We start from the raw sequence: 23810 nt of genomic DNA, 5'->3' as shown, positions 1-23810 counted from the left end.
AATGCTGCCAGGTGTAATTTGTCGTCAGTTGTAAGATGCATCCTGATTTCAGAGATGCTAAAATGTGAAAGAAATGTGTATCATAGAAGATATGAAATATGGTATGTTAAAACCTATCATAAGTTTTTAAAAAATATATACTCACAAATAAAATTTTGCCCAGAAAACATTAAGTAGTTCTTTAAGATAAGAGTACATTTATAATACCGTGTGTAAGTAGATACTTGATGACTATTTTTGATGGGTATTTTATGTCTTTTCATAAAAAGAAACATCTTTGAAGGTTATTTTACATTGGGTTATGTAGTTTGTTGGGCTATATAGAACATTAACTGTGAATATAACATTTAAGTGAATATTCATGTTAAAATTTTTTTTTAATGCATTTGCATCCTAGATTTAACATTGTTGGGCCATTTAAAATGTGCATATTGGAGCAGAACATTAAATCTGTTTCCATTTTAGTCACAGAAAAGAAAAGCAGAGTCAGCTACTGAGAGCTCTGGAAAGAAGGATGTCAAGAAGGTGAAATCCTAAAGCCTAGAAATAAAGTTTTAAATGGGAAACTGCTATTTTCTTGTTCCCATCTTCAAATGCTAATTGCCAGTTCCAGTGTATTCATGGTACTCTAAGAAAAATCTCTTTGGTTTTGATTTCTTGCATATTTTATATATTTTACAATGCTTTCTACCTGAAATGTGTAGCTTTATATTTTATGGCATTCTAGTATTTTGTGTACTGTATTTTGTGCATTTCATGTCTTCATCAAAATCCTCTCAGTCCTTGTTCTTTTGAAGCTTGTGCTGAGGTTTTAGCTTTTCTATGTTTTATATGCCGCTGCTTTGAAAGAGAACCTAGATTCTATAGTTGTATTATTGTTGTTTCATACTTTAAATTTATATGGCTGTGGAAAAATGAATTAAAATGATTTGAGGAGAAAGACTTTTTCACTTCTTTGTTGCTTTCTTTTCTATTGAGTCTGGGCTTGTATGTGTTACTGCATACTGTGATTAGCATAATACTTGTTTCTTTGAGGTCATCTAAATATTTTTTTCCAAAGGAATAAAGGGTGAGGAAAGAAAAATATTAAAAAAACTAATATTTGATACTGTGCTTGCTGTCAGTATGCATTACATTTAAATTATTCTCTAAATATTCAAGTGGGAAAATATAATAAAGAAATGTCTATAAGAAATTTAATTATTTCCTGTTTTTTTGTGCAGTAGAAAGTAGTTGTGTTTACTGAATTGTATTGTTTACTACTGTGTATTTGGTTCAAAGTTAAAGCTTTGCTTGCTGACTTGTGTGTGATCTTCTGTCCCATAGAGCCAGTTCAGAAGGGCCTGGGTGTAACATGTAGAATTATTAACAATTAAGTTTAGAGTATGAAATAAGCACTATGCATGCAGAAGAAGGGGGGTGTGTTTGTCAGGAATACAGTTATGCTCAGGTAACAATCTCAAAAGTGTCAGAGGTTTTATACACCAAGAGTTTTTTTCTTGCTCACACTACATATCTCATGCAGGACAGAGGGATGTGGGAATGGGAAGGGATCTGCTCCACATGGTAACTCAAGGTTCCAGGATGACTAAGGCTCTGCTCTTTTGTGGCTGCAACATCTGAAACATGTAGCACTTAGGCTCTTTACTGCCTCAGCCCAGAAGTGACGTGTGTCACATCCACTTATATTTCATTGCCACCAAAGTAGTCCTGTCATCCTATATACCTGAAAGAGGGCTGGCAAATGTAGGGAAATAAATGGAACGTCTTACATTACTGCCTCTGTCACAGAGACTGTCAGTTCAGGAATGAACCTGGGTCTATTACATGAAACTTTAAGTGTGGAATTAATCAGAGTCTGGGTCAGATTGTAAGAGAGCAGGGAAAATGGATCTGAATCTAGTGTGAAATACGCAACAAATAAGTAAAGCTGAGAATGCAGGATAATGATGTTAGTTACCAAAACAAGGTTTGGACCACTAAAGAGTTGTCTCTTCCCCCTTCCAAGATCTTTCTGCATTTTCTATCAGACTCTCTTTAGTATACTACTAGCAAATTCTGGGTAGCCCCTGAGTGTAAGTCAGCATTCTTCACATCCTCAATCTTCATAGAGGTTCTCCAGTAGAGGAATAGATCTTCTAGAACAACAACCCACTGTCTGTGGGACTCTTCTAAGTCTCCATTCATTGTCCGGATTTTATATCTCTTACTGCCGTGTTTCTGGTTGGATTATTTTTACTGTTTCCACTATTAGCACTTAGACTCTTGTACCCTCTTGGGGGTTGGGGTAAAATTGGGATTCTATTAAGAGACAAGGTTGGGACGGTATTATATCAGGGGACCCAGGTATACCCAAATCTATCCTTGGCTTAACTGCCTTTTCTGTAAGGAAGGGAGGTTAAGGTGAGCAAAGTAATACTTCACTAGCTGGTGCTTTGGCTGCAAACTCCAGAGCTCTTCAGCCCGAAATCTAACCTTGGAATTTTCCACTCCAATGATATGAATAGCTGTAGTTAGTCATCTGTGCTGGAGAAAATGATACCAGAGACTTTTACTGATAACCCCAAGTTGTATGCAGTAGAAAACAGCCTAATAAGGTCCTGGACTCTGATCAGTCAGTTCAGCCTTTCTTTTCCTAGGGAGCAGTGAAGATGGCGGGTGGGAGCTGGCACAGTTAGGGTCTTTGAACCCCAACACGGACATTTAATAATCTCTAATTCTCATTCTTTCTCTGGTAATCCAAAGGGGTCAGTAGCTGAGCTAATATGTGATTCTCTACCTTAGGGGAAAAAATCTGCAGGTAAGTTCTTCTTTTCATGGAGCCATTTCCCTGTTCCATATCATGGCTGTTGTGAGTCTTTCTTGGACCAAAGAGATGTGAAATTGAGCTCCCCAAGGCCTTCAATGGATGCTTCTGATGTCATCCTTAGAAACTTGTGAAATAGTTTTATTCAGGACTTAACTTAAAGACCACACTATATATTTAGTGAAAAATTCATCACCTATTCTACTTCTCATCTTAAAGTATGTATAGCTACATTGTTGAACCTAGCCTACCAAACAGACCCATACAGTGAACACCAGATGATAGCTTAGTCCAAATAGTAACATCTTGGAAATACAAAATGCCTCAAGTTTGAATATGAAACCCCTCTTATTGTGAAATTTCCTCAGAGAAATTCAACTCCCATTGAAAATGTAAAAGTCCCAACAAAGAAATCCCATTTCAAACAAGTGGCCTAGACATGGCTGCCATGTTGGGGAGATAAATCTGGATTGTCAGTTTACTATGTCAGCTGTATGGAGGCCAGAGGAAGCAGAAGAGAGTGCTATATACATGAATGCAGTCTTATAAAGCATAATGACTCTGCCCACCAGCAAAAATGGTCCAATGGAATGGTACATTGGAATCTGACCCAACCTGATTCCTTGTTTGGAAAATGTACAAGGAGGAAAGTGAGCACAGAAACAGAGACCCTGAGTGGCTTCCTTCACTCAAGGCCTCTATCTGTAAAAGATAAGGGGTGAATGAATTTCCCAACAACCCTAGATCTTCCACAGAGGTCCTTGTAAAGCTCTGTCTTGATTCATTGGCTACTCAGGCTCTAATTTCCTTAGAATCAAAAGAAGGCAGGTGGTGAGCTCAGTAATCTCTTGTTTTTATCATAGCCATTGGTATGGCTTTATTGTATAGTTCTGTGTTTTTCTCTGGCTACCTAGCCTACGAGTGTTAGGCTATACTTGGATACTTGTCAGATTACACAGTTTTCCCATGAAATGTGTTTCCAAATTTGGTTCTTTGTGTAAGACTCCCAGTTAAGAGAAATTTTTGAACTAAAATATTTGCAGCTATCTTAGTTGCTAGGTGTTTGGTTTGAAAAGCCTCTACCTAACTGGTGAATCTATCTACTGTCATCAAAATAAAATGCTGTTATTTCCCAATTATTGGCAAAAGTCCCCACTGTGGTCTATTGTTCCCCCTCTATGGTGCATTAGCCAGTGCAGCTAAGAGTCCAGGCCAGCTTCAAGGCCACCACATGTCTTTCTCTCCAGGTGTTCTTACCAATTCCTGAAATCCTCAGGTTGTTACCAAATTTCCAACTTCTCTGAGTATTCCATCTCATGTTTCCTTCATCTCCCAAGCCATCCTGCCTAATAGACAGGAGTAAGATTTTTCTGTGGTTGAAGTACACATAGCTAATACTAACTGTCCTGTCACCTATCCCTCAGCCTTATTATTTCTGTGTGCTCCAACTGATTTTTATTTGCCACTGTCTCTTTCTGAAGGCTTTTTCAGAGGCCTAGAAGGCTTCTCTACCCTCCGCATGGTAGGCTGGAAGAGCTAGGGATTAACACCTCTGGAAGTGACTCTGAATAAAAAACTGATGGGAGTTGGTGTAGGAATACCCCAACTCTCTTACCTCTTGAGCAAGGTAACTAAGGTATGTGATTTATGGTTCCCCAGAGTTTACCCACCGGATTAAGCTCCAGCCACCCACAGTAGGGGCTGTCTTGATAACACACTCTATTAACTGCTTTCTTTTCCCTGTATCACTTCCCTACTCACCTGTAGGTATTTCCTTATGTCAGCTCCTGAATAAATTACTTGAATTAGAATCTTTGTATCAGCATTTGCTTCTGAGGGAACTCAAATTAAGATACTCGCCTTGTGTGCATAGCTCTTCTTAGCCCTTAGTAATTCATTTAGAAAGCATAGGGTGTTTAATAAGAGTAATGACTGGATAGCATATTATTGATCTGTTCTTATAAATTCTATTCCCTCTGTGAACAGCTAATGGGTGGTATGACTGAATCAGAGTATTCTGCACTGGGAACCCTGAGCTCTTCCAGGCTACCTTACAGAAGATAGGGAAGCCTTCCAGGCCTCTGCAAGCTAATTAACAAAAGAAATTTTCTTGTATCACCAATAGCTATGGTATTGGGTATTATCATGAGGCAGAGGTTACAAGGTTCTCAAGTGTTTGGTAAGGCCAAAGATGGTGCCCAAGCTATTGTCTTTTTAAGTGTTCTCCATGCTAGCTGATATTCCTTCCCTGTACCAGTGTTTCATTTAGATATTTGGACCAAGCATTGGCCTTTCTTACTGTAATGCAACCATTACGAAAGCTTGTTGATAACAGGCTCTTTTCATTTGTTGGCCTAGTGACTTGGTCATTTGTCCCTTTCCTGATACATTGCTCTCCTGCTGAGGAAACATTCATCTAGGCCACTGTAGTCAGATCCAAGCTATATCTTTCCATTGACTTTCAGCCCTGTCTGTATTGCCCCCAAGATATGCTTGGTTAATTTCTGATCTTCCTGTGATATAGATACTAGAATTCATCAATATATTGGATTACCAAATTATGTGGGCTGTCTTTGAGTCTCCATATATCTATGGGAGGTTGATGGTGAGCACTATTCATCTCACAACTGTCTACCTCTCTTCATGAATAGTTTTGAATTAACATATATCCTTCAGTGGTAGAGCTCAAAGCCTATTTGCTATATCCAAGATAGAAAAGATCTTTGCATAAGGTCTCACCTTTGCTAGAGTATTTATTATGTGACCACCATCATCATCATGTAGGATTATTCAGCCCTTTCCTGAAATCAACTGTAAGTTTCCAAATGCCATTTGTTTTTGTACTGGCATTTAGTTTTGTACTGGCAATAAGATCACTGCTGAAATATGATAACTTACCCCTTTCTACTAAGATTGTTATGGTATTTCGTCTACTATTTCCTAATGTATGTTAGCTACACTGTTTACAGTTAGGTAGATGGTTTCCCTTGCCTTCATGAGAAATGATTGCAATTGGGTCTGAGATCTGGGTGCTGTATCTGTGTAGGTATATCCTTTTCTCCTTTCATATATGTCTATCCTGGTTTCTAAGATCTCAAGCTTTCTTCCTTTCCTAGTTTTGTTTATTGAGACATGGTCTCATTCTGTCACTGAGACTGGAGTGCAGTTGTGCAATTTTGGCTCACTGCAGCCTTGACTTCCCTGGCTCAGGGGATTCTCCCACCTCAGCCTCCTGAGTAGCTGGGACTACAGGTGGGCACTGCCATGACGGGCTAATTTTTTGTATTTTTTGTAGAGGCAGGGTTTCGCCATGCTGCCCAGGTGGGTCTTGAACCCCTGGGTTCAAACGATCCTCCTGCCTTGGTCCCCCCAAAGTGATGGGATTACAGGTGTGAGGCCCCACACCCAGTCTCCTTTTCTGATTCTTTCCTGGCTTGCTTCCCACCACTTCCAAAGCAATAACTATCTCCCGGGCAAGAGTTTTTAGTTCATTTAAAGTACCCTGTAATCTAACACATCCTATCCTGTAGTCTAACCTATCTTATAATGTAACCTAACCTAACCTAGGGCCTTTATTTCCAGGCCGACCCAATTCTCAAAGCCATGGCATTCTGGATATAGTTATTATTTAATGCCCTGTTGACTTTTGATCTTTTTTTCTTTCATTAACTTTTACTCTTCACCTCAGTCTGAGAGTAAGCTACTGTCTCCATGTAGTGAAGGTCTCAATCTCTTTTTATGAGTGAACTCTACCTTCCTTCAGTGATTGCATCCACACTCAGGTCTCTAAAGTCCACAACCATAATTAGACTCTTGGCCGATGTTTATTGAAGATTCCTGATCAGGAAAGCAACTGCAGGGTGTGTCTTGTCTTTTGATTAGGCCTTGCAAATCACTAAGGGTTATTTTTTTAACTCTATCTTTTCTCCACAGATTCTTATATTAGGGTTTATGCAATGTCCAAATCAGAGTCAACATGAGAACATATGGTGGGTAAGGGACTCAGAAAACTTCACAGAAGGCCATGACACCTCAGAATTTTATGTGACCATCATTCTCTATCTCTGGATACAAGTTAAAACAAAGTTCAGAGGAACAGAATCTAGGCCTGTCATCTAAGTTGGGTGTATGAGTATTTGGATCTAATGATCCAATAGGCCAAAAATGTCACACACTGGAATTTTGTTTATTTTAGGGAGACCTAGCTGCAGAACCTTGCGGCTCCTGCAGTTTGAAGTCATGGACAAGGTTATCCTAGCTCCTAAAATGAGTATTTACACCAATAACAGCACCTGCCTGTTACACATGGGAGATTATACACTGGCCCTACAGCAGCAGTGCTTCAAGTTTGAGGACTAAACCTCAATCTCTTTTGTGGGACTTTACTCCCCAAATGTCAGTCCCTGGGGTATACAGTTGCCCTGTCTTCTGAGATCATGTCAGTGTCAGGGACAGAGGTGAGATCCAGGCACCATTAAGGGATGAATTATGGTAGTGATTGGCCGGGTGACTTGGGAATATTTAAATTCTGCCTTGGCCCTGTCACTCTGGTGTGTTCCACAAGAGACACATGTGATTAAAGAGTGGCAAAGGAAGTAAAATAACATTGGGGGCATTGACCCCCAGATTCTATTTCAGCACTCTACTAAGCTGACCACAAGGAAGCTTAGAGTAGAGATAGTGTGGAACTCAGAACCCAAACAGGATGAATAGCATTTCCCTTAAGCCAAAGTCAAATTTCCAAATTTGCCATTCAAATGAGAGGGAAAAAAACGTTACAGCCACCAGCCCCAGAGAGAATGAACCCAGAAAGGGGCTTTCTGCCTGTATGGGATTGTTTATATTCTCAGGGCTCCACCCAGTAAAAACTGTGGTTCAACAGCGCCCAGGAATCTTGCCCATCAATTCAGCACTCCTCCACTACTTGGGTAGGAGGCTGGGGAGCAGACTAGAGAGGAACTTTTAACTCCTTTGCCTGGAAGTCAATATGGACACTATGCTTGCTTAGATGTTTAGCTATGGCAACCATGTACATTATTTAGTGTGTGCTTGATTATGTGTTGATTTGTGGCTGGAGCATTGACTAATACAGAAGGTATCAAAAGAGGTACCATTATAGAATGCAAACTCAATAACTTTCTGTGAGAATCACATCACCTGTGTGGGACTTCTTATTTTCTAACACAGTTTTTGATTATTGGTGAGATTCTTTTATCAGTGAACTTGAATCCTTGAGACAATGGTTTACTATACCATGGTGTCACAGTATTTTGAGTCTTCTGGGAAATGGCAACTTGCTGCTGTTTACGATACTGGGAGAAAATGTGATACTTTCATATGCTGTTATAAATGCACATACGCTGAAATTTGAATATGGATGGACTATGTTTTTAAACGATTTGTTTTTATTTTGTAGTTTTTAAAAAAGCAATGTAGACTATATGTGAATAGTTTGCATGCCATAATTTTCCTCACGTGGAGATCTTCTGCAATGCTAGGTAGGTGCTGTGGTATGCCAAGCTGCACTGCTTAAACCTCATAGAACTGGAATTAGTGATTTTATCTCTCAGGATGCGGGGATATGGATTTGCCATGCTGAAGGAAATCATTCAGAATCACATTCAGAATTTTCAGCTTTAGGCTTTGAAGACAACTACACTTGGTTTGGCTTTATTTTAGACAGGCTCCATGTCAGTTACCTTTTGCTGCATAAAAATCTACCCTAAAACTCAGTGGCTTAAAACAACCACTTGCAACTCACAATTCTGTGGGTTAGCAGTTTGGGTTGGGCTCAGCATCTCATGGGCTCAGCTACTTTCAAGTTGTCAAATTCCTATTTATACATTCAAAGAAATCCTTATAAGTTCAAATAGGGGTATTAAATTAAACTAGTAAAGTTGAGTTCTTATAACCAGAATGGTTCATAGTCTGAGAAGAAGAAAGCAACATGCAGAAAAAAAAAAAAACGGCCTTGTGGTCAAAATAGTGGGGCCAAAACTGGGCAGTGAGATCAAAATGCCCTGTATTGTTTGAGAGTACCCTGAGGTTCAACATATTTATTGAGGTTCAGGGACGGTCCTACCACCCCTATTCTGTCACTGGGTCAGAACTCAGACAAGCTTTTTTGAGGCAGGAGACCTTTACCTTTGCTACCTAAGCTGTTTGCTTCAGAACAGGCTTTCCTGTCACTTTTGCTGCCACCAGAGTTATCATGATTTGTGATCCCATAATTGCCATTATTTCCATGGATGGGGCTGGACTGACTGTGCCCTGTTACTTGTTATGACTAAATTAATGTATCTGGGGCAAAATGTCTCAACTCCCATGTCACTGGTCCCTAAGTGAGATCCCCACTCAGTCCACCATTGGGCAAAGATGTTCCAGCAAAAATGGTTTGAAATTCAAATGCTTAAGTCATCTTTCTGGTCTCATAGTGGTTTGATCTCAGAAGCTTTGTTGCGCTTTCTGCCACTGGACCTTGGCCGTCGTCATCTCTGTCCATTCTGACAAATGTCATTAACTTTATTCATTTGAAATGTACTTGTCTATTTATTATTTACTCATTTATGTATTCATGCATTCATTTGTTCATTCATTCTTCATTTTTAATTGCACCTCAGGTTAAACGCTAGGGAGAAGGGGTTGTGGCCATGACCCCTTCTCTGACAGAATACCCTTCAAGCTTTGTATCCATAGGGACAGTCTGTCTCTGTTTCTTTCTTTTATTGCCCTTGCCTCTCATTGGCTCTGTGTCTCTATCATCTTGTTACTTGCTCTCACGTGCTCTTACACTCAAACAAATATAAATAGCTCTTTCCTCAGGCACTCTAGTAACTCGCTGACTACCTAAATAAGAACAGGTGGTTATTATAAGGACATCAGCCAGCAGGAATCGAGGCAGTTATGCTCTTCATCTCTCTCTGGGGCTACATGATGTCTCTCTCAATGTCTCTGTCATTGTCATTCTCTCTCTCAGCATCCCTGCTTCTCTCTGTATGTGTCCATAGCTCTAATCAATGGCCTACTGATTTTGTGCACGAGTTCTGCTTTTATTGTTACTTTTTCCTGCCATGATCCTTCGTAGATCCCTCTCTTCCTCAGGACATTTTTGGTAAACTCTAACTCTCATTTCTAACTGCTGCCGCCTTCACGTTTTTGAATGGGAGAATCATATGGGCATAGATCATCTTCTGCATCAGGCCACATTGTAGGTAAGTGACTTGACTGACTTGGCTACAACTGGGTCAGGGGTACACCCTGTGGCTAAAGGGTGAGGTCATGTGATATAAAACTTGGCAGCAAGAGCAGCAGAGGTTGCAAGCAGGCACTGGACTAACAGGCAGTAATTGACATCTTCATATAGTCTGTTTCTTGCCCGTTAGTACGCTGACCTTTCTTCTATATACAATACCAAAGATGTCTCTGCCTAAAACCACCTACCTATTACACCTCAACCACAAACACGTGCTTCCAGGAGAGACGCAACTCAGTTTCATCTAGAAGCCATATGAAAGAATCATATTAAAAGCTGCCTGTCAGTCTCTGTCTGCAACCTTTAGGGGACATCCTTAAATCTTCAGTTCCTGGGCCTGCTTATGGTCTTTGGTTCAGCGTGTATATTGCATCCTTGCAGCTGCTTGGGAATGATGAATTATATACTGAAACCAGTAAGCATAAACTATTGCAGAGGAGTTCTTTCATCAGCAAATCCGAACAACTGGGGAATCTGCCTCTGGGAGGATTATCCCTGAGATGATCTAAGGGCAGCAGCAGTACACTTCTAGGTAATGTTGGCACTCTGGGCAAAGGCAACTTGAGGGGTTGGTTCTCAAACTCGAACTTGGATTGGAATCACCTGGAAGACTTGTTAAAACTCAAACTGGTCTATTGCCATATCACACTGAATATGCCCAATCTCGCCTGATCTTGGAAGCTAAGCAGGGTTGGGCCTGGTTAGTACTTGGATGGGAGACCCCCTGGGAACATGAGTGCTGTAGGCATTATTTAAATTTAATTAAAAAAAATCCAGAATGCTGAGCTCCATCTCCAGAGTTTCTGATTCAGTAGATACTTGCATTTCTAACAAGTTCCCAGGTTACGTTGATGCTCTTGGTCCAGGAATCACGCTTTGAAAACTGCTGTTTCTAGGGTGCCAATTTGAATCCAGGCCTTTGGTGGTTGAGCTGAAGTGGGCTTTGTTGTCTCACTCTGTGGTAGTTTCAATCCAGGAGAATTTCACTAGGTCATCTGACAGTTATGATCCTTGGAAGCCCTTGATTTGTAAACTCAAAATAGAGGTCTCCCTGTGTTATCCCTCCTGGCACCTGGATTGCCACTGTTCCTCATATGCTGATTGTGATGTCCATACTCACCTGGGATTAACTGTTGCCACTTGTGTCCAACCCTAGCTCCTCCAATCCTCTTTTTATATAGTGATACTTCTGTGATCGCCTCTTGAATTCTCATTTCCTGCCAGGAAGGACTAATGCCCCATGCGTGAATCTTTCCATGCTTCCCAACTCAAAATTCCCAAGATTGGGAGTCTGATTTGTTGGCCAGTTTATTTTTGTGCCAGCTATGTCAAAGGTTGCTGACTGGCTTGTGGATTTTTGGACCTTGAGTTGTGAATTCATCCTGAGTCTCACTGGCTGTGTCCAATGAAAGGCACACTAATATAATACATAACATGGCTGCTAGACAGTAGGGGCTAAGAGTAGAGTAGGTGGACAAAGGGCCTGGGGTCTGGCAGGCATTGATGGACATTTCAAGTACAGTGTATTGACTGGCAGATTGATTTTTAGATGGTACTCACCATAGTGTTTATTTTAAATTATACTGCTATTACTGTAATACTAAAATATAATATAAATTAGAATATAACAATACTGGCAATTATTTAATAACCGGCTAAACTTGTTATTAAAATACTGAATACTTCTTAGTGATTGGTAAATAGTTCCTTCCCTGAACCTCTTGAATGCGTTCTTACCCCAACTGACTTGATCCCTTCCTGAGACCCCCAACACCTTCTTACTACCCAACAACTAAAGGGTTATTTTGTGGCGTAGCAGAGGACTCCAGGCTTCTGCTTCAGGGCTAGGGTTGGCCTCCTCCATTTTGATTGGCTTATGTCTTTGCCATTCTGGTTGCTAATTATTTTGAGTGCCACCCCATGATTTGGATGGAAAGAGGATCCAAAACTTGTATTACAGAAGGCATGTGTACAACATTTTCTATGTGTACTTGCATCAATGTAGTTGTAAATAAAGCATTTCATAGTTTGGTTGATTTCTTCTAAAGCAATTTCAACATGTCTTGCTTAAAAAAAAGGGAACGCATGTCTTTTAAAAAGCATTTTAAAACTGATAATCTTTCCTTAGGTTCACTGTCTTCTTGCAAGTAAAATAAATTTTGGTCACAAATCAGAATGATTAGATTGTCTGTAGGTTAGTACTACATTCCAGTAAAACTAAACTAAGGGAAAAAAATCCCCTTTATTTTACAGAGAAGAACTGATTTAATAGTATAAACTAGTTTATTAGAATTCCCTGCAGGGCTGTAATGGAAAACAAACTCAAAACAAACCAAGCACTGTTCAGTGTTTTCATTCCTAGTAGGGATTTGGCATTATGTATAGTGTCTGGCCATAGGGCTATATGGTGGATGGTCCAAGGATTGAGTAAATAACAGGGTCCCCAAATGAACATATGTTCATAGAACATATGATCTCTTGAAACAAGCTAGAATTCATTAACCAATAGTAAAATGTGTAGGATGCAAAGTACTGCCCCGAACTTTCACAGAACAAAATTACATTGGGTATAATCTTAAGCAGTTGAGGTATAATTGTGGAAAGGAACTACATTATTTAGTCCAAGTTTAAAGAAAATTAACTTTAGCAAATTTAAAGGGAACCAGGAGCCTTAATCAAGAATTGTCTCCTGTTCCTAACCCCTTCAATGTATGAAGTAATAAAAATGTACCACTCAGATTTATTAAGATATGAAGCATTACTATAAAGCCACATGAGTAGTTGTGTGTGACTTGTGGAATCAAGGTAATTACTTTAGAGTTATAAACTATGATTATTCCTCTTTGGGAAGGTGAAGTACTCTAGTGAATAGACATTGCGCCAGATGTCAGGAAACAGGCGAAGCTGCCACACGCCTGCTAGGCTATATACAGATGATGTAGTGGTATCATGGTATGGGGGAAAGAGCACATGTTTTGGGAATCAGCCAGGTTGTAGGCCTGGTTTTTCCACTTAACTAGCTATGTGACTTTGACACATTATCTAACTTTCCCGAGCATGCATTTGCCTATCTCTGATGTGAGGATGACATACACAGGGCTGACATTGAGTTGATACTTACCAGCATGGGTGGAACAGTTGTTTATAGCTGAGCTCTATCAGTGTCCACTCTGATTGGTGGGTGCCTATGTTGTACTGGTTGTTAAGTATGTTGATTAAGTATGTTAAGTATGATCACTACTAAGAGGACTTAATGGGTAGGGTTATTGGAAGCATAAAATGAAATGATATATGTGAAATTCCTGGCATACAAATGCGACTGACTTAATATTAGTTTTATTTATTTTCCTGTATGACTTTTAAAAAATGTTTTTCAACCTAAAGGTGAGAGAAAAATTTCTGGCACTTGTTATTACTGTGATGTTAAGAGGTTAAGGAACTGTTTATATCTTATATTTATTCAGGATCTATTAAACAAATATGAAGTTCCTACTTTATGCTAGGCATTGAGGATGCTGGGGGTAAAAGGGTGAACATGGCACTGTCCCTGCCTTTTATGCATTCACAGTCTAGGAGGAGCAGTAAACTTCTGATTTCAATCCAAACAACCCTGAGAGTCAACATGAACCTGTAAGGTCAACATTTGTGCAGATTTAGTAGAGTCCTCCTCTAGGCAGGTACAGCTCACTTAGCAGCTGAGCTCAGGCTGGATTTTAACTCCCCCTTACTCCCTCATCTGTGTGCCCTGTGCAGTGCACAACCTACACAATTACACAAGGCCCTGAGAATGTTATAACTGATGTATACCCCAGGTGCTATAGGCCTGTAGTGGTAGGAGGTACTGAGTTTTGAAGGATAAATGACATTTGACCAAATAGAGATGAAGGAGAAAGCCTTAGCATGTGTGCAAAGACAGAGAGGTATGAAATAACTGGGAGAGATTAGAGGAATAGTGGGTTCTCCAACCAGACAATATATTTGGACTCTTGGTATTGAAGAAAGTGATGACAATGTAAGTTATATTTATAGACTCTTTAAGTATACAGTTTACCATAATTACATCTAAATATTAAAACTATTTTATGTGGGCCGGGTGCAGTGGATCACGAGGTCAAGAGTTCGAGACCAGCCTGGCCAACTTAGTGAAACCTCGTCTCTACTAAAAATACAAAAAATATTAGCCAGGCAGTGGATCACGAGGTCAGGAGTTCCAGATGAGCCTAACCAACTTAGCGAAACGTCGTCTCTACTGAAAATACAAAAAATAGCCAGGTGTGGTAGTAGGAGCCTGTAATCCCAGCTACTCAGGAGGCTGAGGCAGGAGAACTGCTTGAACCCGGGAGGCAGAGGTTGCAGTGAGCTGAAATTGCGCCGTTGCACTCCAGCCCGGGGGAGGGGACAGTGTGAGACCCTGTTTCAAAAAAAATCCCAAACAAACAAAAAACTACTTTATGTGTAAGTTAATGTTTTTTCATTTTTCTTAGATTAATTAGATAGCATGCTTCCCATTTAAAAAATTTCCATTGGTGTTAAAAAAACTGCTTTTGGTTAATGAGAACACACTGTCCTCTAAAGTTATCTGAAGTCATCTAGTGCTTTTCTAACAGGCCTTGAGCCTCAACAAAGATCAGTGATCAAAGGAGACTCAGATGACTTAGTGAGATATTATTGTTTTTAAAAAAAGAATGTGGAGCCTTTGAATTATGGATATGCATTTGCTTCATGGAATATTAAATCTATTAAAACTATTAGAGCTTGAAGATCTTTGGAGATCTTTGACTCTAATCATCTTATTTCAAAAGGACTTTATTCTTCTAAAAATGATACAAGTTCATTACAAAAATTCTAGTAATTCAAAATAAAAAGTTGGGAGCTAAAGCCATCTCAAATCTCACCACCCTGATAAATGTCCATTAGCATGAGATTCATAGTGTTCCAGATATCTCATTGCATGTGATAGATGAATATATATATATATATATTTTTTTTTCTGAGATGGAGTCTCACTGTGATGCCCAGGCTGAAGTGCAATGGTGTGATCTCAGCTCACTGCAACCTCTGCTTCCCAGCTTCAAGTGATTCTCCTGCCTCAGCTTCCCCAGTAGCTGGATTACAGGTGCCCACCACCACACCCCGTGACTTTTTGTATTTTTAGTAGAGATGGGGTTTCACCATGTTGGCCAGGCTGGTCTTGAACTCCTGACCTCAAGTGATCCACCTGCCTCAGCCTCCCAAAGTGCTTGGATTACAGGCATGAGCCACTGCACCTGGCAATATTATATATATTTTAATCAAAATTATTCAATTTATGTTTACTAGAATTTAACAAAGAGAAAATGAAGTAAAGTGGAAGGAGTCGTAAACTTTGGAAAAATATTTATTCCTCATAAAAATATCAGTTTCTAACAGATCCTTCTAAGGTTGAGGGGAAAAAAATTGATGAAAAAAACATTGAGGTGGCGTTATTGTATTTTTTCTTCTTTTTCTGATTTTAAGTGATATTGATTGACTTTGCTATGAAAGATGAGGAAATCATACATGTTTTCCCTATCTTACATTGTCAAGATCAATAACATATACTTTCTGTTCTAGGAATCAGTTAGAAATTGTGTTTGGCAGTTAATAGAGACCTGACAGTAATGAGTTAAACACATAAGAATCTAGTCTCTCACCTGAAGGAAGACTGGAGGTGGGAGTCAGTCATGGTGAAGGTTCCATGAACTCAATAGGGATCCAGCTTCCTCTGGCTTCCGTGTTTCCCAGGCTAAGTGTGTGACTTTCATTTTAAAGGTTATGAGGTGGCTGCTAGAGTTCTACTCATCATGTCTACATTCTAGGCAAGAAACGGAAGGGGGAGAAGGTCAGAAAGACTTCCAGCAGCCCCAACTGCTATTTGTATTTCATTACATCCCTCATCTGTAGGGGAGATTGAAGAATATAGTTTTTCCACTGAGCACATTGCCCAAGGTGAGCAACTCCTGTGACCTCAATTCCGTAGTTGCTTAGTTTTCATTTTATATTTGCATAGATTTAATGCCTGGAAAAACAGTCCATTTTACCAAAGAATCTTTACTTATAAATTTTTTTATTTTGCTTATCTCTTTCCTGGATGGATTTTATCCTTACGCAGTTCTTTCCAGAGGCTTCCATGGGAACTATATTACCCAAATTATTGCTTACTTGGTTGCTTTCCTAATTCACAGGAATTGTCTGCCTTTACCATCTCCTTAGGTTGTTCCAGTTTTTAAAGGATAGTGGAAATGCTCTTGATTCCTATTGTTTTCTATGGGTACCTTACTCCTGGAACCCTCCATCACCTTGCTGCAATCTGGTGTGATTGCACTCTAGTCCTAATAGATACCAGTCATCCTAGGACTTCTCTTAACTGCAGTCCTTGGATAGAACCACTGTTTCTTGGATCTCATTGTTTTCTTTTTTGGTTTACTAGTTTTCCTGGCTGGAATAGAGCCTCAAGTAATTTCAGAAGAAAGAATATGTGAGATAAACTTTCTGAGTTTTAAGTTTCTGAAAATGTTTTGATTCTGTTCTCAGGCTTGATTGATAAGTTTGTGGGTGCAGAATTCTCATTTGAAAGTACTTTTCTTTCAGAACTTGAAGGAATGGCTCAATTGTCGTCTGGTATCCAATGTTGCAAATGAGAAATATGCCAATCCAATTCTTGTACCTTTATAGATCACCATTTTTTTTTTTTCTTTTTGGAAGCTTTTAACACTTTTATTTTTGGTGTCCTGGAATTCATAGTGATGTGGCTTGTTAGGTGTTTTTGATTTGTGGCATTGAGCACTGAGGGGGATCCCTTTGATATAGAAACTCTATTCTTCATGCAGTTCTATAAAATTATCTTATATAATTTGTTCCAATAATTTCTCCCTCTCTGCTTTCTCTGTCTCTTTTCTGAAACTACTGTTAATTAGATTTGGAATTTTTGGATTGACCCTCTATGTCTTTTATCTTTTTGCTCAGATTTCCCATCTCTTTGTCTTTTCCTTCTATTTTCTGGGAAATTTCCCCACCCTTATGCTCAAACTTGTCACTAAGTCTTATTTCGAAAATCACATTTTAAATTTACACAACCTCTTTCTTGTTCTCTGATTGGTCCTTTATCATTGCATTTCGTCCGTGTTTTGGGGATGCAATATCACGAATCTCTCTGAGAACACTACTTAAAATTGTTTTGTTTTACTGCTGTTTAAGTTCTCTTTATTCCCTGATCTGTTGCAGTTGCTCTTGGGACCATTTTTCTGTTTATTATTGATCTCATTTACATTACAGATTTTTTTTTTCAAATATCTGGTGATCCCTGCATGTCTTCATATATAACAATAATGCAGTAAATATAAACAACTGCTTGAGAGCGCTGTGCTTGGGTAAAGCTTGTCAACTAGTGGGTTTCACTTTAGGCTGATCTGGTAGGGATCCCTCAAGGAACATAAGGCAGAGGCCTTTGCTCTAGGACTATTTAATTCCCCTGGAGAATAATCCTCCTTTCTCTTGCCTAGGATAGAAGCCTGGTAATTATATTCTTTTGTATGGGGAATTGGAGGTTGAGGAGAGACAACTGTTCCATATACAGACTTTTAATTAATCTCAGTGTTGTCAGTTCCACACTTCACTTCTACTTTTTGCTGTACCTGGTCCTTCTGAACTCTGAGCTTTTCTGGGATCCTAAAGGGCACACTGACTCTTTTCTTGGCTGTACTTCTCTATGCATTCTTTAGGTTATTGCTTCTTCATTAGTTACCATGCCTGCATCTGCTTTCTATCTTCAGAAATGCACCGATTTCTCTGGTATACTGATGGTCTCTTTACTGTTGTCCTCATTTTGGAGTTTATACCTTTTTAAAAAAATTCCATTGCTGCCAGAGCATCAGTCTTCCTGCTTCTTGGTCATTGAGTCAGCCAACACTCCCAGGTCATCTATGGAGCTGAAGCACCCGGAGGATTATTCATGATTTAGTAAATTTGGAACCTTCCTAAAAAGACTATCGAGAGGGGCTTCAAGATGGCTGACTAGTGATTGGGTACTTGCCTCCTCCACAAAGAAGAACCAAAATAGTGTGTAGATAATCATACTTCAAATAGATCACCTAAGAGAGAATGCTGGAATACAACAGATAAGTGACAGGAAACACCTAAGGCAAGGAAAAAGAGGGAAAGAGGCAGCCTTCCCAGCTCATCAGGATTGGCAGGGAGCCTGAAGAGGCTCCCCAATGAGGGAAAAGGGTAAGTGAGTGATTCCTGTGGTTCACATTCCTACTGCAGACTCCCGCAGTCCTAGCCCCAGGAGAGCCCTGGATCCATGTGGGCCAAGAGACTAACCCAGGGAACTAACTGCCTGGAGATTGTGCAACAGCATTGTTAGAGAGAGGGAGCTCACACTGAGTTCAACCTTGCTGTGCCTCACCCCTTTCCAGTTCCAAGAAACTGCAGCATAGTGTCATTTTAAGAGCCCAGCTCCCACCAGAGTGCATTCTGCCATCAGGCCCAACAGTCCCTGCATCTTCACATTCCTAGAGTCCCATTGACATCTCCACCCACAGCCAGATGCCACTTCCAGGGCTGAAGTGCAAACCATTGGCAGCAAACCTGCTGGCCCCAGTAGCAGGGCCACTGTACATTTACATGTGCCCTGAGGAAAGGCTATCCTGCTTGCAGCCACCACCTGGGGCTGAAGTGTGTGCTCCTCAGCCACTTTTTCATGGCTGCTGCCACTGAAAGTAACACCACCCTCCCCAGCAGCTGCCACCCCTAACTGAGCCATCTGCTGGGAGCATGGGGATCACCCTGCTCCTGCCTATCACAGCCAGCACCTGTATGCACCAGTAGGGGGCCTGAGGACATGTCCACTCAGCCTGGCTCCACTTCCCCTGGTGCACAAGCATGCCATCTATAGGCTTGAGGATTGCCCTACCCCATCCACCATCATTGGCATCTGAGCACTCCTCCTAGGGGCCTGAGGACAGGCCCACCCAACATGATGCTACCACCACAGCTGGAACCCATCAGCATGCATCACCTGTGGGCCTGGGAACTGGCCCACTTAGCCTGTTGTAGCCACCACCAACACCTGTGCAGACACTTGGGCGCCAGTAGATTGTCATACCATTGCTACTGCTGTCGGTCACAACACACCCACTGCCCAAGGGCCCAAGGACCCACCCTACCACCTGGTCTATCACTGCCACTGATGATACTCAAGCAAGCTGCCTGGAGGCCAAATGATTGGCCTGCATCGACCTGCTAATACTAGTGCCATTATATGCCACACTGGGGCCCAAGGACAGGTATGTGCAGTCCACCACTGCCACCACAGTGGTCCAAGGACTGGCCCACCTGACAAACCTATCCCCAGTGAAACTTCAACAAAGCCACCACTAAAAACCACACCCTAAGCTCCTGAGGAAACCACAGACACTACTGACACTCTTTACATCTGAAGAAATTATACAGAGATTACACTACTGCACATGCTCAGAATCGAAGCCAAAATGCCCTACCAACCAATACCGCAAATGCATCTTCAGGAATAAGTCCTCCGCTATGAAAGCAAATTCCAAAAAAACTGGAAGAAGTGACACCCCACTCTCAGCGTTAGACAGATTATCTGGAAAGGAAATTAACAAAGAAACATTGGATTTAAACTGCACTTTAGACCAAATGGACCTAACAGACATTTACAGAACATTTTGTCCAACAGTGATAGAATACACATTCTTCTCATCAGCACATGGAACATTCTACAGGATAGATCATATGCTAGGACAGAAAACAAGTGTCAACACATTTTTAAAAATTGAAATCATATCAAGTATCTTCTGAGACCACAATGGAATAAAACTAGAAATTAATAAGAGTAACTTTAGGAACTTTAAAAAAATGTAGAAATTAAACAATATGAGCCTGAATGACCATTGGGTCAAGGAAGAAATTAAGGAGGAAATTTTTAAAAAGTCTTGAAACATACCAAAACATACCACAACATACCAAACATACCACAACATACCAAAACGTATGAGATACAGCAAAAGCAGTGCTAACGGGACGTTTATAGCAGTGAATGCCTATATCAAAAAAGTAGAAAAATTTCAAAGGAACAATATAACATTGCATCTCGAGGAATTAGAAATGCAAGAAGATCCAGTTTCAGCTTTCTACTTATGGCTAGCCAATTTTCCCAGCACCATTTATTAAATAGGGAGTCCTTTCCCCATTTCTTGTTTCTCTCAGGTTTGTCAAAGATCAGATGGCTGTAGATGTGTGGTATTATTTCTGAGGACTCTGTTCTGTTCCATTGGTCTATATCTCTGTTTTGGTACCAGTACCATGCTGTTTTGGTTACTGTAGCCTTGTAGTATAGTTTGAAGTCAGGTAGCGTGATGCCTCCAGCTTTGTTCTTTTGACTTAGGATTGTCTTGGCAATGTGGGCTCTTTTTTGGTTCCATATGAACTTTAAAGCAGTTTTTTCCAATTCTGTGAAGAAACTCATTGGTAGCTTGATGGGGATGGCATTGAATCTAGAAATAACCTTGGGCAGTATGGCCATTTTCACGATATTGATTCTTCCTATCCATGAGCATGGTATGTTCTTCCATTTGTTTGTGTCCTCTTTGATTTCACTGAGCAGTGGTTTGTAGTTCTCCTTGAAGAGGTCCTTTACATCCCTTGTAAGTTGGATTCCTAGGTATTTTATTCTCTTTGAAGCAATTGTGAATGGAAGTTCATTCATGATTTGGCTCTCTGCTTGTCTGTTACTGGTGTATAAGAATGCTTGTGATTTTTGCACATTAATTTTGTATCCTGAGACTTTGCTGAAGTTGCTTATCAGCTTAAGAAGATTTTGGGCTGAGACAATGGGGTTTACTTACTCCTTATACGAAAATTAATTCAAGATGGATTAGAGACTTAAATGTTAGACCTAATACCATAAAAACCCTAGAAGAAAACCTAGGTAGTACCATTCAGGGCATAGGCATGGGCAAGGACTTCATGTCTAAAACACCAAAAGCAACGGCAGCAAAAGCCAAAATTGACAAATGGGATATGATTAAACTTAAGAACTTCTGCACAGCAAAAGAAACTACCATCAGAGTGAACAGGCAACCTACAGAATGGGAGAAAATTTTTGCTATCTACTCATCTGACAAAGGGCTAATATCCAGAATCTACAAAGAACTCAAACAAATTTACAAGAAAAAAACAACCCCATCAAAAAGTGGGCAAAGGATATGAACAGACATTTCTCAAAAGAAGACATTCATACAGCCAACAGACACATGAAAAAATGCTCATCATCACTGGCCATCAGAGAAATGCAAATCAAAACCACAATGAGATACCATCTCACACCAATTAGAATGGCAATCATAAAAAAGTCAGGAAACAACAGGTGCTGGAGAGGATGTGGAGAAATAGGAACACTTTTACACTGTTGGTGGGATTGTAAACTAGTTCAACCATTATGGAAAACAGTATGGCGATTCCTCAAGGATCTAGAACTAGATGTACCATATGACCCAGCCATCCCACTACTGGGTATATACCCAAAGGATTATAAATCATGCTGCTATAAAGACACATGCACACGTATGTTTATTGCGGCACTATTCACAATAGCAAAGACTTGGAATCAACCCAAATGTCCATCTGTGACAGACTGGATTAAGAAAATGTGGCACATATACACCATGGAATATTATGCAGCCATAAAAAAGGATGGGTGCGTCCTTTGTAGGGACATGGATGCAGCTGGAAACCATCATTCTTAGCAAACTATCACAAGAAGAGAAAACCAAACACCGCATGTTCTCACTCATAGGTGGGAACTGAACAATGAGATCACTTGGACTCGGGAAGGGGAACATCACACATCGGGGCCTATCATGGGGAGGGGGGAGGGGGGAGGGATTGCACTGGGAGTTATACCTGATATAAATGACGAATTGATAGGTGCTGACGAGTTGATGGATGCAGCACACCAACATGGCACAAGTATACATACGTAACAAACCTGCACGTTATGCACATGTACCCTAGAACTTAAAGTATAATAATTAAAAAAAAATTAAAAAAAAAAAAGAAGGATGTTCTGCTGGGAAAAAGGGTAACTTAATGATTTACCAGAATTTTCAGATCAAGTGAGAGATTCCGACACAAAGAATGGAAGTTCAAATCATAAAAGACCTGATTTTTGCAATTCAGCTTGATTTCCTACTCTAGTTGCAAAGATGGAAATGAACTTACAGATCTCAGGGTTTTTGCAGCTATCTATTAGCCAGATTGTATTTCCTACAGTGACAGACAAATTAGCCAAATATTTCAGTTCAGTTAATTTTATTATGTGCAAGTCAATCAATTTTTAAGAATTAAAATAAACTGAACTCTGCATAAGGAAAAAAAAAAGAAAGAAAGAAAAAAAAAAACGAAATGCAAGAAGAACCCAAACTTAAATTAGTAGAAGGAAAGAAGTAACAAGGATCTGAGCAGAACTAAATAAAAAGACTTAAAAAAAAATAAAAAAGATCAACAAAATAAAAAAATTGGTTTTGTGAAAAGATAAACAAAATTGATAAACCACTAGCTAGACTAACCAAGAAAAAAAGAGGGACAGCCCAAATAAACAAAATCAGAAGTAAAAAAGGAGGGCAGGCACCTCCTGTAATCCCAGCACTTTGAGAGGCTGAGGCAGGCTGGTGGATCACCTGAGGTCAGTAGTTCTAGACCAGCCTAGCCAACATGATGAAACTCCATCTCTACTAAAAATACAAAAATTAGCTGGGTGTGGTGGTGGACGCCTGTAATCCCAGCTACTCGGGAGGCTGAGGCAGGAGAATCACTTGAACCCGGGAGGCAGAGTTTGCAGTGAGCCGAGATTGTGCCATTGCACTCCAGCCTGGGTGATACGAGCAAAACTCCAGCTAAATAAATAAATAAATAAATAAAAGAAATGCAAAAGGAGACATTATAACTTATACCACGGAAACATAGAAGATCATCAGACACTATTATTAACAACTATACTTCAACAAACTGGAAAACTTAGAGGAAATGGATAAATTCCTGGACACATACAACCTACCAAGATTGAACCAAGAAGAAATAGAAAACCTGAACAGACCATTAATGAGTAATGAGATTGAAGCAGTAATAAAATGTCTCCCAACAGTTAAAAGCCCAGGACCGAATGGCTTCACTGATGAATTCTACAAAACTCACAAAGAAGAACTAACACCAGTTTTCCTCAAAATATTTGAAAATACTTGATGACAAGGAAATTCTTTCTAGCTCATTATATGAGGCCAGCATTATATCCTGATACCAAAATCAGATAAGGACACAACAATAAATAAAACTATAGGCCAATATCCCTGATGAACGTAGATGCAAAAATCCTAAACAAAATACTAGTAAACTGAATCAGCACAACAAAAATATAGCACACCATGATTAAGTGGGATTTATCCCAGAGATGCAAGGCTGGTTCAACATATGCAAATCAATAAATGTGATACATCAGATCAACAGAAAGAACAAAAACCATATGATCATCTCAATAGATGCAGAAAAAGCACTTGACAAAATTCAACATCCCTTCATGATAAAAACTCCCAACATACTAGGCATAGAAGAAACATACCTCAACATAATAAAGGCCATATATGATAAATCCACAGCCAACATTATACTAAATGGGGAAAAGCTGAAAGCCTTTCCTCTAAGAACTGGAATAAGACA

The 23810-nt window shown here is 39.9% G+C and overlaps 1 protein-coding gene and 1 pseudogene across 7 annotated transcripts in view; both read left to right on the top strand.

Annotated features, from left to right (window-relative positions):
• Positions 1 to 1200, top strand: part of SMARCA1 (SWI/SNF related, matrix associated, actin dependent regulator of chromatin, subfamily a, member 1) — a 78224-nt gene extending 77024 nt beyond the window's left edge. For 3 of the 7 annotated variants that reach the window (XM_010354779.2, XM_010354785.2, XM_010354782.2), the window contains one exon: positions 466 to 1200. In XM_010354779.2, coding sequence (XP_010353081.1) covers positions 466 to 537 — 72 coding nt within the window. In that variant the 3' untranslated portion in view covers positions 538 to 1200. Of the gene's footprint in view, positions 1 to 397 lie in introns of all 7 variants that reach the window. The other 4 variants (XM_010354784.2, XM_010354783.2, XM_010354780.2 and 1 more) reach the window with 3 other exon arrangements.
• A 9488-nt stretch (positions 1201 to 10688) lies between these two features.
• LOC115898935 lies at positions 10689 to 10806 on the top strand (annotated as a pseudogene).
• The last annotated feature ends 13004 nt before the right edge of the window (positions 10807 to 23810 follow it).

The sequence above is a fragment of the Rhinopithecus roxellana genome, chromosome 7 (assembly GCF_007565055.1).
Source record: "Rhinopithecus roxellana isolate Shanxi Qingling chromosome 7, ASM756505v1, whole genome shotgun sequence".
Lineage (NCBI taxonomy): Eukaryota > Metazoa > Chordata > Mammalia > Primates > Cercopithecidae > Rhinopithecus > Rhinopithecus roxellana.
Note: the sequence above shows the minus strand (reverse complement) of the source record. Positions and strands in the feature narration are given on the sequence as shown.